The sequence below is a fragment of the Neovison vison genome, chromosome 3 (assembly GCF_020171115.1).
Source record: "Neovison vison isolate M4711 chromosome 3, ASM_NN_V1, whole genome shotgun sequence".
Taxonomy (NCBI): Eukaryota; Metazoa; Chordata; class Mammalia; order Carnivora; family Mustelidae; genus Neogale; species Neogale vison.
In genome coordinates this window covers 172,816,787-172,830,951 of record NC_058093.1, presented here as the reverse complement: position 1 = coordinate 172,830,951, position 14,165 = coordinate 172,816,787, and the positions used below count along the sequence as shown (strand labels likewise).

The 14,165-nt window shown below is 37.1% G+C and overlaps 1 protein-coding gene across 1 annotated transcript in view; it reads left to right on the top strand.

Annotated features, from left to right (window-relative positions):
• Positions 1 to 14,165, top strand: part of GREB1L (GREB1 like retinoic acid receptor coactivator) — a 272,594-nt gene that overhangs the window by 143,661 nt on the left and 114,768 nt on the right. The window contains exons 5-7 of the mRNA XM_044243306.1: positions 557 to 716; positions 926 to 1,123; positions 10,791 to 10,967. Of these exons, the coding sequence (XP_044099241.1) occupies positions 560 to 716; positions 926 to 1,123; positions 10,791 to 10,967 (532 nt within the window). The 5' untranslated portion in view covers positions 557 to 559. The remainder of the gene's footprint in view (positions 1 to 556; positions 717 to 925; positions 1,124 to 10,790; positions 10,968 to 14,165) is intronic.

The window sequence follows — 14,165 nt, the reverse complement described above, 5'->3', positions numbered from 1 at the left end:
GTTCTCTGGGTTTAAAATGTTTAAATCTTTCTTTCAGGAATTTGTCAGTTAAGTATATTATCATAAAGCTTTAATTTTTTTCCCCCAGAGAAGTGTATCCCCCTACTGTATGTACCAGGATAAGAAGATTTTAGTAGAGAGAGAAGTAATTAGAGATTTACTCTAAAAGCACTGATAGTTGGTATAGGGTAATGGAAGTCCACTAGTTTTAAGGAGGAAGTGTGAGCCCCATTGTCATCATGTATGGCTTCACAATTGACAGGTCAATCTTGATTTACTGGTTGGAGAAACTTAAAGCATTTATTATTGTTTGATTCTCAAACACAGCTCCTCCAAAGGGTCTTTTTGAAATGGGTTTGGATTATAAAGACCAAAAGCAAAAGTGGTGTAATCGATCCCCGATACAAATTTTCTTAAGAAGTATAAAGTTTATGTTTGAATCTTAAGATACATAGTATAGTTTATGTCAGCCTTTCATGTACTTTGCAGATATAGTGTCCTCTAATTGTATCAATATTTTCCTTTCTTCCTCTTTCTCTTTGTGGGGGTGGTGTAGACCATGGGGAATTCATATGCTGGGCAACTGAAATCTGCTCAATTTGAGGAAGCTCTCCACAACTCCATAGAAGCGTCTCTCAGATGTAGTAGTGTGGTACCACGGCCAATTTTTTCCCAGCTGTACTTGGACCCTGACCAGCATCCTTTCTCATCTGCAGGTACGTTTCTCAATTCTGCACATTTCTAGACTCCTTTTAAAAGAAGTGGAAATTCCAAATCTGGGGACCCCTGAACAACATTGATTGAATGTTAGACATTGCTTGTCTTCTTGTCCTCTGATACCTTGCAGAACTATGAATTTTTCTTTTGGTAATTTTTCCATAAGCATCTTTTTATTAACTTAGCTGTGATTTATTTGCTTACCTAGATGTGAAACCCAAAGTGGAGGATCTGGATAAAGATTTGGTACACCGCTACACTCAAAATGGAAGCCTGGATTTTTCTAACAATCTAACAGTTAATGAAATGGAAGATGATGAAGATGATGAAGAAATGTCTGATTCAAATAGCCCACCAATTCCCTATTCACAAAAACCTGCCCCGGAAGGGTCTTGCACTACAGATGGTGGGTTTAATTTTTGTTTTTTTTTTTTCTGATCCCTCTTTATTATCTGGCTAGTTTCCAATCATTGTATGTGGTGCTCAAGACTGGAAACCAGTAATTACAGAAAGGAATGAGGAATGCTTATGCTCTCGCTGACATTATCTCCTGTGTTTTACAGCAGGTGTCTATAAGAAAGACAGGTATTATCATTCTATCTTCTAGATGAATAAAGTGAGATTCACAGCAGTTGAATGACTTCTCTGAGATGATATGTGGCAAAGCAGGCCTAGGACCAGATCAGGGTTTTTCCTGCAAGAATACTACTATCTTAGGAACTTTTAAAGTGTCCCGTCTTCCTACTTCTTTCTCTTCCCCCTCAAAAACAATAATGGATTTATTAGATGTTTTATATTTACCTTTTCCATTTATTTTGAACAGTCATACAGTATAGTGTTATTTGTAGAAAATAAAAATGTACATATTTTGGGGCGCCTGGGTGGCTCAGTGGGTTAAGCCGCTGCCTTCAGCTCAGGTCATGATCTCAGGGTCCTGGGATAGAGTCCCATATCGGGCTCTCTGCTCAGCGGGGAGCCTGCTTCCCTTCCTCTCTGCCTGCCTCTCTGCCTACTTGTGATCTCTGTCAAATAAATAAATAAAATCTTTAAAAAAATGTACATATTTTGATAACTCCATTTTATTTATTTTGTTAACTTCCTCTTCCACTAAGGCTTCAACCACACTTTAAAAAGGAAATCCAAATATAAAATATTCTCGGTATTTCATTGTTTTGATGATGTCACAACTTAAAATGTACTCTCTTCCCTTTGTTTACTGTATGCTGTTTCTGGCTATCCCAGCCTAATTAGTATGTGGATTCTACTATATCTATATTAGCCAGGGTTCGGGTTTTATAGCCAGACGGGCTTTCGTATAAAGTTACCTGGGGTGACTACAATGCATGCAAATCTTAGGAGTGAGGAGGTGGGAAAAGAGGGGTAGGATTCTGAGACATTCTCCCTACAAAGACTGATTGCAAATAAACTGGGATAAACTATAAACTCAAATGTGCAAATCCAGGTAAACGAGTACACTGAAAGTTTATCTCATTTTTTTTCTTTCCTCTCTCTCCCTCCCTTCTCCTTTCTTCTCCTCTCCTCTCCTTTCTTTCATTTCCTTCTCAAAAGAATCTGATAAACTGTAAAAAGTTCAAAATCCTTACTTTTAGTAGCCTATCTACACCTGATTCACTACAAGTATGCTGGGCCTCCCTCTAGCACATCATTTTTTATAAATTTTGTTCCACATGTGTTTGGTTTCTTTGGCCCAGACTTCATGTAATGTATATCAATTTACTTATTATTGGTAATAGAGGCCTTTTCGCCTATATTTGTGTAGAAGGTGACCGGATTGGGTTTCCACTTAGTTGTTTAATATCCATTTTTGTGACTTTTATTTAATCAGTCACGTCATACTTAACAGTTAACAACAAGACATTGAAATTGTGCTTAAAAATATTGTTGGATTGTCAATGAGAATCTTGTTAAATGGAAGAATTAAAGAGAATCAGAGTAAAAAGCTCTAGGAGAGAGTTTTGAAATATCAAATTTTATACCAGCAATGGGGGAGGGACTCTCTTGTTTTCCACGTGCTCTGAATATGTTTTTATTTTTATTTTTTAAAGATTTTATTTATTTATTTATTTGACACACATACAGAGAGAGAGAGAGAAATAGCAATTAGGCAGAAAGGCAGGCAAAGAAAGGGGGAAGCAGGCTTCCCACTGAGCAGATAGTCCAATGCGGGGCTTGAGCCCAGAACCCTGAGATCATGGCCTGAGCCACCCAGGTGCCCCTCTGAATGTGTTTTTAGTTTGCCTTTTGGAGTGGTGACATTGGTATTACTAACAATTAGGTGTGGAAAGCTGTTTAGTGCACACCAGGATATAAACACCACCTAACAGATAGCAACAATTTCTTGAACTTTGAAATGTGAGAACACTATTCTTACCGTGTAGTGATTGTGTAAAGTGTAAGGGAAGGGTGATAGTTAATTTTAGAGATGAAGGATAAGACCTGGAGGTGCAATTTTCCTGGGGGGTGGGGGATCTCCCCAAGCATAAATTCACATTCCAACACAACCCGAAAACACTAGTCCTACACATAGATTCCTATACATCAGCTGCTTTGGTTTCTTATAATTAATTACATGTCCGTATTTTTCCCCTTTCAATTCACTGGAAGGTGGCCATTAAAAACAAAAGGCGTGGTTTATAATTTGATAGTTTAAAGTTTGTCCATAGCTCTTTTAATTTGGCTCAGTCTAGGGTGGTTCCAAGAGCCCTCTCCCTCTAAGACAGAAGAGTCCTGATTTTTTTCTTATAGAAATGACAGTGAATTAGCACAATATAATGCCTGGACTTGTCTTAGCATACCACCTTCCCTTCCTGGGAAATCCTCTATTTACCTAAGACTTAAAGGAAGGGAAAGCTATTTTTAGAGGCAATTTAGATAAGCAGATACTTAATACCTGATGGGCTTCTAGGGGTTACCATTCTGATGTAAATTTCGGTTGCTAATTTCTTATGTAAATTATTGGAATAGTGTAGGTTCCCACCCTGCTGGGAGGCAGTTGATTGTCTAAAGAGGTGAAGGGCAACCAAATTTGAAGCCTCCAAATTTGGCTTCGATTACTTTAGTTTGTGTTGACAGCTGTTTCAGTAAAGGTTCCCCTCCCCCCTGCTTAGATTACTCTGTAACCTTCAAGTTGGAGATAATTGGAGAATGCAAATCTGGTTCTGTGGAGTGAAAACCTTGGCTATTTTCTTAAGAAAATGCTGATGAAGTTTACAAAGAAGGACCCTCTACCATTATTCCTTTTCTTAATTAAAATAATTTGCTGCAAAGGCCTTGGGGTTAAGGCAGCATTTCAGTATTGCTTTTAAAAAATGAAGCTACTTAGGAGCAAGTTTGTCAAATGTTACTAGTGTGCACAACATTGGTAACTTATCTCTCTTTCCCTGCATATAGTAAACAGGCTTAGATCCTTCCTTAGGGCACTCTTCCCCAGGTCTTCCAGAAGCCTCTAAAAGAAAGATTCTGGCTTTTCTTTCAGGATTAGTCCAGGTGTGATTCAAAATTACCCTACAAGGGAGTAATAAGGTGTCTTTTCATTTTGTTTGCAGCTTTACTTGAGATTGAGTAATTGATCCTTATTACATTAATATTCTGACATATTACTAGAGACTAGAACTACCTACTACACAAAATATTTGGAACCTACAGACCTTAAAATATAATCACATTTCCTAGATTCTTAAGCTACCTGCTCTTCTTTACAGACACACAGAGCTTATTTTCAATCTTTAAAAAACAACAACAACAACAACAACAACAACAACTGCATATTGCTCTTTGCATAATGCTTTTTCTTAATTGGGGATCCAGTTAATATATTTTGTATCTGATTAGTTGATTTGAACCCCAAGAATGAGGGTTAGAGGAAACAGTTTAAAAACATCACAGAAAAGCTCAGACCCTTGCGGGGTGAGGGTATTCTCAGAATAATTACAAACTGGACTTAGAAACTTTTTCTTGATTTTGCAACTGTTTCTGGCCTTGGATTGATTTCTTGCTGACCTGTTACTAGATTCAGCCTTGCCTTCTCTTTCTCTCCTATTCTCTTTCCTCTTAATTGAATTGGCCGAGTGGCTTGTGTTGGTGAGTAACATGAAAGCAAAAAGATAAAAATAGGACGTTGTAAAAATAGACTTCATTTTTAAAGAACAGTTTTAGATTTAAAGAAAAGTTGAGAAAATAGGATAGGGTATATCCCTGCAGTTTCTCCTATTGTTGACATCTTTCATTATTACTAATTTTTAGAAAAGATTTTATTTATTTAGTTGAGTGAGAGAGAAAACTCCAGTGGGGGTGGGGTGGGGTGGCATGGAGAGGCAGAGGATGAGGAAGAAGCAGACTCCCCACAGAGCAGGGAGCCTAAGGCGGGATTCAAACCCAGGACCCTGAGTTCATGACCTGAGCTCAAGGCAGATGCCTAAAGGACTGAGCCACCCAGGCGCCCCTATTATTAATTTTAATAATAACTAAAGTTCATAGTTTATTTGGGTTCTTTAGTTTTTACCAATGTCTTTCTGTTCCAGAATCTCACCAGGATACTAAATTAGTTAGTCAACATGTCTCCTTAGGCTCCTCTGGGCTATGACAGTTTCTCAGGCTTTCCTTGTTTCTGATGACCCTGACAGTTTTAGGAATTATTGGTAAGGTATATTGTAGGTGACCCTCTCCTAGAGTTTGTCTGAGGTTTTTCTCTTATTAGGTTGGGGTTATGGGTTTGGGGAAAGAAGATCGCAAAGGTAAAGTGCCATTTTCATCACATTATGTCAAGGGTACATTTTGTCAACATGATTTATAGCTATTGATGTTGGCCTAGATCACCTGGTGGGGGTAGTATTATCTCCATTCTTTCCCTCACTTTCCATACTGTGGAGAAAGTCACAATGCTCAGCTTACAGTTAAGGAATGGGGAATTTGCTCCACCTTCTTGAGGATAGAGTATTGGCATAAATTATTCAAAATTCTGCATGGGAATTAGTCTCTTTCTCCCAGCCCACTTATCAATTTATTCAGTCATTTATATCATTATGCACTCATGGATATTTATTTTATGTTGAGTTATAATTCAATACTACTTTACTTTGTTTCTCAAATTGTTCCAGTTTTGGACCTTGGAAGCACGTTCAGTTGCTTCTTGTGCCCCTTTTACATACTCTCATCATTGTGCCTTTTTTTAAAAGCATAAAATAGGGTATTTTCTCTTTTCATTGTCATAAGCACCACTTAAATTTTTTTTAAGGAAGAAATTAGTAGAAAAGACTCTTCTAGAATCCAGTCATTGTTTAATAATTTTTACTTCCAACCTCTAGATGTCCTCATATCATTAAGTGGGAAAACCCTGAAAGGCTGTATCACTGAAAACTATTTGTACTTCGTAATTTGAGCTGACTGTGTGTTTCTCTTTTTGCCACAGAAATCACTCTGAAGTCATCTTTCTTCTGTAGAAAATCCTGCTTTCTTCAGGTGTTCTCCACACTCTGTCCTCTTGACTCTATCTGTTAAGCCCAGAACCAAAATTGTATTTTCCCCCTTGATCTCCCTTTGCTGCAATGTATTGCTTTTAGAAATCTCATCAGAAAAACTGTGAGTTTTAAGGATTCATCAGCAAGTATGAGGTAGGTGGGTGCCAATAGATCATGGCTATCAGGCAGGGGCTGGTGTGGAAAGTGCCGCTTGGATTCAACCTGCAAAACTGGGTAGTAGGACTCAGTGGGAGGGCTGTGGCGGGGAGGAAAAAGGCAGTGAAGAAACAATAGGAATGTCCTACTTCAGACCAAGGGAAGGTGATACATTCTGAGTCAGAGAGATGTTAACGTCAACGATGAAGGGGCATCAATTTCGAGTCAGGATGGATTTTAGTTCCATCTTTTCCAGTTACGGAATATTTGAACTTGGACCATCTTCTTAACCTTTATGGGCCCTCATGTCCTTATTTACATACTAAATAGATTAGTGTGACCCAGTCTTGACTCACAAATTTCTTTTTATAGTAATATGCAGTTTTTTGAACTCCTTAGGAATTTAAAACCCAATTCTGTCACTACATGGGACATGATAAAGAACTGATTAAAAAAAAAAAAAGAAACTGATTTTAAGTATAAAGTATTTATTTTAGACCAATATGTTAATATACTCTATGATCTTATTCATGCATATGAGGAAAAAATTGTCTACATTTAATTATTCAGTAATTGTTTCTTCATTTATTCAAAATTGGTTTTGTAAGAAAAAATATATTTCATTGACAAATTCAAAAATAAAATATAAGTTTTTGGGGGGCTAAGTGTATTTAAGTGTTTTCCAGCATCAAAAAAGAAAAAAAGGTCAAAAATCTACTTTTAATACCCATATTTTAGAATTTTTATATTTTAGGTTTAAAAGGGTATATTAGTATATTTTTATAATTTTTACTCTATATGATGAAAAGGTTTCTGGCTGCTGCTTGCAGAATTTCTGCTACTGAAAATGCTGCAGAATGAGGTTGACTTTTTCCTCTTACATGAAGAGCCAGATTGGATTATGATCACTAAATTTTACCTTGACATTTTTTTTTTGGTGTCCTAGAAACATATTGGTGCATTTCATATAATTTTATAATTTAATGAGTGGCATTGGGATTTAATCTCATCTTCATTTCTAGCAAGAGCATCTTTAGACACATTTGTAGAATGACTGTTCTCATTTACACAATCAGTGCTCCCTGAGTTTCCCATCACTAACCAACAGTGTATTATGAGTATAAATTAAGCACCATGGTGATAAAAACAATTGTATGAAAATCAAAGTCACACACTGATATGGGGTTCAAACAAGTGAGTCCTGAGTTCATTTGGCAGGTGTCCGCTATCCCTACATGTGTAGCAGGGAAGGCCCTCAGAACGTTGTTTTAAAAGTAGGATATTAGAATGATTATTTATTAGCTTTTAGAAATTGATAATGGTATCTATTGAGTTTGACTTATAATTCTAAGTATTGTGGATTACCTTTATAAATTCCTGGGAGTTTGATAACTACCTGTTGGAGATGCTGGTCTTGAGATTCTCTATAGCTCTGATGTTCTAAAAAGTTCATAATTTAATTTGCAAATTTATATAAGTTGGTACAGATTCATCATTTCATCTAGTCCATTCTTTCTAATGTGGTGTGAGTCAAAGTTGTAGAAAGGTCGTATTGTTACTGCTTAGTGACAAAGACAGTTCCCCAAGCACCCTGTTTTCCATCCTTTGGGTGATCATGAACCTCTCATCGCTGAGTTTATCTATACATTTTTGGGAAGATACATAATCTGCCTTTTGGAGCAAGTCATGATGAAGGCGCTATTTCTTTTTCTTTCTTTCTTTCTTTCTTTCTTTCTTTTTTAAATAAAGATTTATTTATTTATTTATTTATTTATTTATTTATTTATTTGCTAGACAGAGGTCACAGTAGGCAGAGAGGCAGGCAGAGAGAGGGAGGGGGAAGCAGCTCCCCGCTGAGCAGACAGCTTGATTCGGGGCCTGATCCCAGGATTCTAGGATCATGACCTGAGCCAAAGGCAGAGGCTTTAACCCACTGAGCCACGTAGGCGCCCCGAAGGCGCTATTTCTTATGGGAAATGTGTTTCTAGGTTTACTGTCTACACAAGTTAATAATTCCTTTGGTTAAAGAAATTAGTGCTTCTTTTAGGGCTTTAAAATGCCTCCTAGATGGTCGCCTGGGTGGCTCAGTCAGGCATCTGCCTTCAGCTCAGGTCATGATTCCACGGTGCTGGGATTGAATTCTGTGTTGGGCTCCTTGCTCATTGGAGAGCCTGCTTCTCCCTCTGCCTATCTCTCTTTCTCTCTCTCTCTCTCTCTGTCTCTCTCTGACAAACAAATAAATAAAATCTTTGAGAGAAAAATAAAATGCCTCCTAGATTTAAGATTTTAGAATTTGGTTATATGTCTATGTTCACCTCGCATGGTTTTAGATCTGGATTATAATTGTTCTTAGCTTTTCTTTTGCCAAGTTGAGTAGTATATTTTTGGTCTGTTTTTATATAGTAAACTTCCACGTCTGACATTCCTGACATTACCAAACCCATTATGTAACCTAAGACAAGTTCCCTAATCTTTCTGAGCCTCAATTTTTCCATCTTGGAAAGGAGTTAGTAGTTGTTGAGAGGATTAAATGAGATAATCTATGCAGTGGTTAGCACTATACCTGACTTACGTTAAATGCTCCGTATATTTTTCTGCCACCAATATCATCATCATCATCATTTCCCCACTTTTAAACCTGTGATTCCTGTCCCTGCAATGGGTGAGGGCAGCAGAATTTTTTTAGGGGTTTTATATATCCATAGTTTCCAAAAAAATGTTTGTAAACTAAATAAGTAATATGACTTACATGTACAAATGAATATTTTGCAAATACATAGATGATATTATAAATAATAAAATATAGATTCATTCAGAATTGTTAAAGAATTCACAGTAACATTCTGCTATTGTTTTTCCTCAATTCACAAACACTAAAGTTAAATATGAAAGTTTCTAGTGTTAAAAAGTAAGATTGAAATGGTTGAACCTCATTGTTTTATCATTTTAGCCCTTCTTGTGTTGACTTCTTCCAATTCCATTATATCTGCTTTTGAGACTTGATGAGCCAAACCATATGTTTAGATGTTGTTTTCTTACTATTTCTCATATACTAACTGATGACATCCAGTTGTTTGTTGGTGTTGGGTTAACATCATAATATGAATTGATACTGGAAGAATTTAGCAGGGTTTATTCCCTACTTTGTTTTGGGCGATGATGATGATCTCCTCAGGTTTGCGTGTGAAGAGTTAGATGTCCATCCTATATCTTCCACAACTCTCTGAAATAGTATTTATCATACTTTTGTTCACCCTCTTTGGTTGCAAGTGAAACCCAGCCCAACTGAGATTAGCCTTAGGTTGAATGAAGAAGATATTCGATGAATTCTTAAGCAAAATGTTTCACAGTCAAACCACAGGAAAGGCACATACACTGGGCTTCAGAGGCCCACATACTGCCAGAACATTCCGCCTCAACCTACTGTCTGCTGACCATGCTGACAGACTTCTCTCACAAGGCAAGGAACTGAGCCACAGACCATACTTAGCCACACTCTGGCTCCATGTTCAGAATTCCTAGAGAAAAGACTTTGAATGGCCTAGTTTATGTCAGGTGCCCCTGACTAATCAACTATGGCCAGAAAGGTGGGATATTATAGTGACTAGCTTGGATCAGGTACCAGCTCCAGTCAATCTAGAATATCACAATTCTCTAAGAGGAATCATATAGTTAGAGTTCAGGGAGGTCTGATTATCTCCTAGAAGATATGAAATGGTGCTTTGCAGCAGAAAATAGCTGCCCTCTGTAATATTGTTTTGTGTCTATTCGTTCCTTATATACTCTTTCAACTAACTGTAATGCAAACTCTTAGAGGAAGGTATGTTTGCTCAACTCTATCCCCCGGCCTAGGGCAGCATCTGTTGCAAATGATTTTTAAGAAATGATGAGCTAATGAATTAGTGTGATACATTATGGTACACAAAGTGTTAGGTAAGGTTTTGTCATGTGTTGTCATGTTGTATCTCATGAAGATTGTCCTCACAGTTCTGGGTTCTAGTTCTGGCCATTCATTTATGGGCCACCAGACTCAGAGGTACAGTCTCTTCCTGGGTGAAATGGAAAGCCTCCGTTTTCTATGACAGAAGTCACCATTTACAGAAGTGAACTTACACTGAAAGTATAAAAATACTGTATTATGTGCACATAAAAATTATATACATTTTTCAAAGTTTCCTCTGTATATTTTTCATTTGCTTACTTGTGGATCAGAAAATACAAAGTCATCAATGTTGGCCAACCCTGTCAGAAATACAACCTTTTGTGTCTTTTCAGCTCCACTCAGAGGGGCACATATGATTTGGCTTCTGGTTGGAGAATATGGACTTTACATTTAGTCCTTAGTAGTGATTCCTATGGGTAAATTCACTCTCCAAATGGGTGATAAGAAGACAGAAACTTTCCAAACATTTCACTGTGTCCTCTTTTACTTGGTTTTAGGTTTTTGTCAAGCGGGAAAGGATTTGCGTTTGGTATCTCTGTGTATGGAACAAATCGACATCCCAGCAGGATTCCTCCTGGTGGGGGCCAAGTCTCCCAATCTTCCTGAGCACATCCTAGTGTGTGCTGTAGACAAGCGATTTCTACCAGATGATCATGGGAAAAATGCACTTTTAGGTGAGTATTCCACACTTACCAAATTCTTCTAAGGTGAAGGAGTCCAACTACAAATTTATTTTTAAATTATCACAGAATTTTCTCTTTAAAAAGTCACAGAATTAGTTGGGAATTCTATAGTTTAACTCAGGTATGAAACATCTTTTTCTTTTAGTAACTTCTCAAAAATTACCTTTTATTTTTTATTCACTCTCAAAACACCCACCTTGAAGAGACTTTTCTAAACCAGTTTTAAAGGATGCCATTAGAGTTATCAAAAATTAATTCTTTGGGGACATCTGGGTGATTCAGTCTGTTAAGTGTCTGCCTTTGGTTCAGGTCATGATCCCAAGGTCCTGGGATGGAGTCCCATGTCGGGCTCCCTGCTCAGCGGTGAGTCTCTTTCTCCCTTTGCCTCTGCCCCTCCCCCTGTTTGTGCTGTCTCTCTTTCATGCTCTCTCTCAAATAAATAAATATAAATATTTTTAAAAAGTTAGTACTTTGTTAAGCAAAGTAGGATTAATTCTTTATAGAGTCATTGATTTGGACCTGATGTCAAATCAACTCTCAGTTATTCAGCTGCAGATTATCCACTTTGTATCTTATTGCCAGTTTCTCCACACCACCCATTGTTCCTAATTACACTTGATTGATGTGATTCTCATTTTATATTTAGCATGAGTTCAACCAAAGTAACTAAGTATAGGTGATATAAAATGTGTAACTCTATCTCAGAATTGTTTTATTCTCTGGTATTACTTTGAGTCTGTGCTTTTTTCATAATCTAGCTTCATGGGAAATGAACAGTGGATTTATTTTTAAATTAATATTAATGATTAAGAAGATAAGATGTCACATGAGGTTTGTTGTTTTCTTTGCTGCTGTGTTTCTCTGGAGTTTCTTTTGTTTCTCAGAATTTCTCTAAGTATAGATGCAATCATGTGCTTTTGGTACAAATAACAATAAAAATGAAAAAGAGAGAAGAGAGCAAAGAATTCAAGAATTGTGTCAGTTCTTTTTTTTTTTTTTTAAAGATTTTTATTTACTTAATTGACTGACAGATCACAAGTAGGCAGAGAGGCAGGCAGAAAGAGAGAGAGAGGAGGAAGCGGTCTTCCCACTGAGCAAAGAGCCCGACATGGGGCTCGATCCCAGGACCCCGAGATCACGACCTGAGCCAAAGGCAGAGGCTTTAACCCACTGAGCCACCCAGGTCCCCAAGAACTGTGTCAGTTCTAAGTTGTGCTTGTTTAGTTTGATGCATTTTTCCTAGTTATACAGTGTTATCGGACTTTTAGAAATACATACATTAGTATCTTGAGTCAGAAAGTAACCTTGCCCATGCTTTATAAAGGTTCCTTACATTATAATTTAAAGTCTTCTCTTGGTGCATAGGAAAAGAAGTGATGCTTTCCATAAGGCTTTCATAAAAACATGTTAATTTTCTTTTCTTTTAGTGGTTTTGACCAGATGATTTAACATGGAAGTCTAATGGTTGTTTATACATTAGCAAAGAAGTTCCCAAGTCTTCAGTTGTTCACACATTTATCCAACACTATGTGTTCCAAATGTACTGTGTGACAAAATCATGCTAAGCTGTGATGTGGGGACAGAAAAATGATAACACACAGAACTAGTAACCCAGTTGGGTTGTGGTATAACAATTTTGGGAAACTTCCTTTTAGCATTTTAAAAGCATCATAGCGTCAGGGAGCCTTGCTGGCTCATTTAGAAGAGCATGCAACTCTTGATCTCAGGCTTGTGTGTTTGAGCCCCATGTTGGATGTAGAGATTACTAAAAATAAATAAACTTTAAAAATATACAAGCATCACAGTGTCATCAAATGGAATATTTAACATGTGGGTCTGACCACAAATAGAAAAATCACTCATGATGCCTTCTTGCTTAGTGATTCTTCATGACCAGAGGAATCCTCCTAGAATGTGTCATAGAAAGGATACAACAAACATTATCAGAATAATAGGTTTCATAATTATAGATAATCAGGTGTATGAGATCAAAGACCATGAGTATTGGGAGTTGGAACCAAGGGTAAAATGCCGGGTTTACCACTTAGTACTTTCAGAACTGGGGCAGGCTTGTTATCCTCTTGAGGTATCAGACTCTTCATCTGTAGAACGAGGCCAATGATGCCTACCTTGCAGGGTTATAAAGATTAAATAGTGATGTTTATAAGGCACACATCCACCATAGTGCTGAGAACAGAACACTTGTTCTTTATATGGTAGTTATTCTGCAACTCTGTCATATTTACTCATACCCTTATAGAAATGGAACTTTGCTTACTTTCTCTAGCCTTGTGAATGGGCATAATTTTTTACTAACTACTTTCCAAATTGAAAGTATAGTGCAACACAAGGGTTGAAGTTTTCTCTTAGATAAGTACATTGTTGAGATTTTTATATATTCAGTCTCTGTTGTCTAAAAGTTAATATCCATCCAACATTCCTACTGATGATAAATTATTTCAGAATGCATTAAGATATAGTGGGAAAAAATGTTAAGCTTCAAATATACTTGCATCCCAGTGGATTCCAATATCAATTTGTCTGACTTTTTATATAAATTATACAGATTCAAAAGACCGTGGGGGAATTGATTAAATATATATTGATCCAGGGGCACCTGGGTGGCTCACTCAGTTAAGCATCTGCCTTTGGCTCAGGTCACGATCTCATGGTTTGGGGATCGAGTTCCGCATCAGGCTCTCTGCTCAGCGAGGAGTCTACTTCGCCCTCTTACTCTCCCTCTCTCTCTCAAATAAAAGAAATAAAATCTTCAAAATATAGTGGCAGGTCATTCATGTGTCCCAAATCTACCATGCAATCGGAAGACTAAAATTGTAATTTGGCTGTAAGAAGCACAATTTTTTCTGACAATGACAACAAGAAATTTGAGCAGATAAAATCTCTCTTGAACCAAGGTTAATACTGAAACCATAGAGAGTTTTAAAAATGAGCTGTAGCATTCTATCTCTTTAATATTATTAATTCTCATCATTAATGTGCCACTTCGGTAACTGAAGATTGTCCAGTTGCTTTGCTTTTCTTCCTCTCACGCTCTCTTGCTTTTCACCTCAGAGAACAGGCAAAAGAAAAGAGAAAAGAGAAAACCTCACCTTGGTAATTTGTTAATTCTAATTCTCACACTATATCATTTATGAACTATTTTGATCTATCCAATAGATCTGCTTGGAT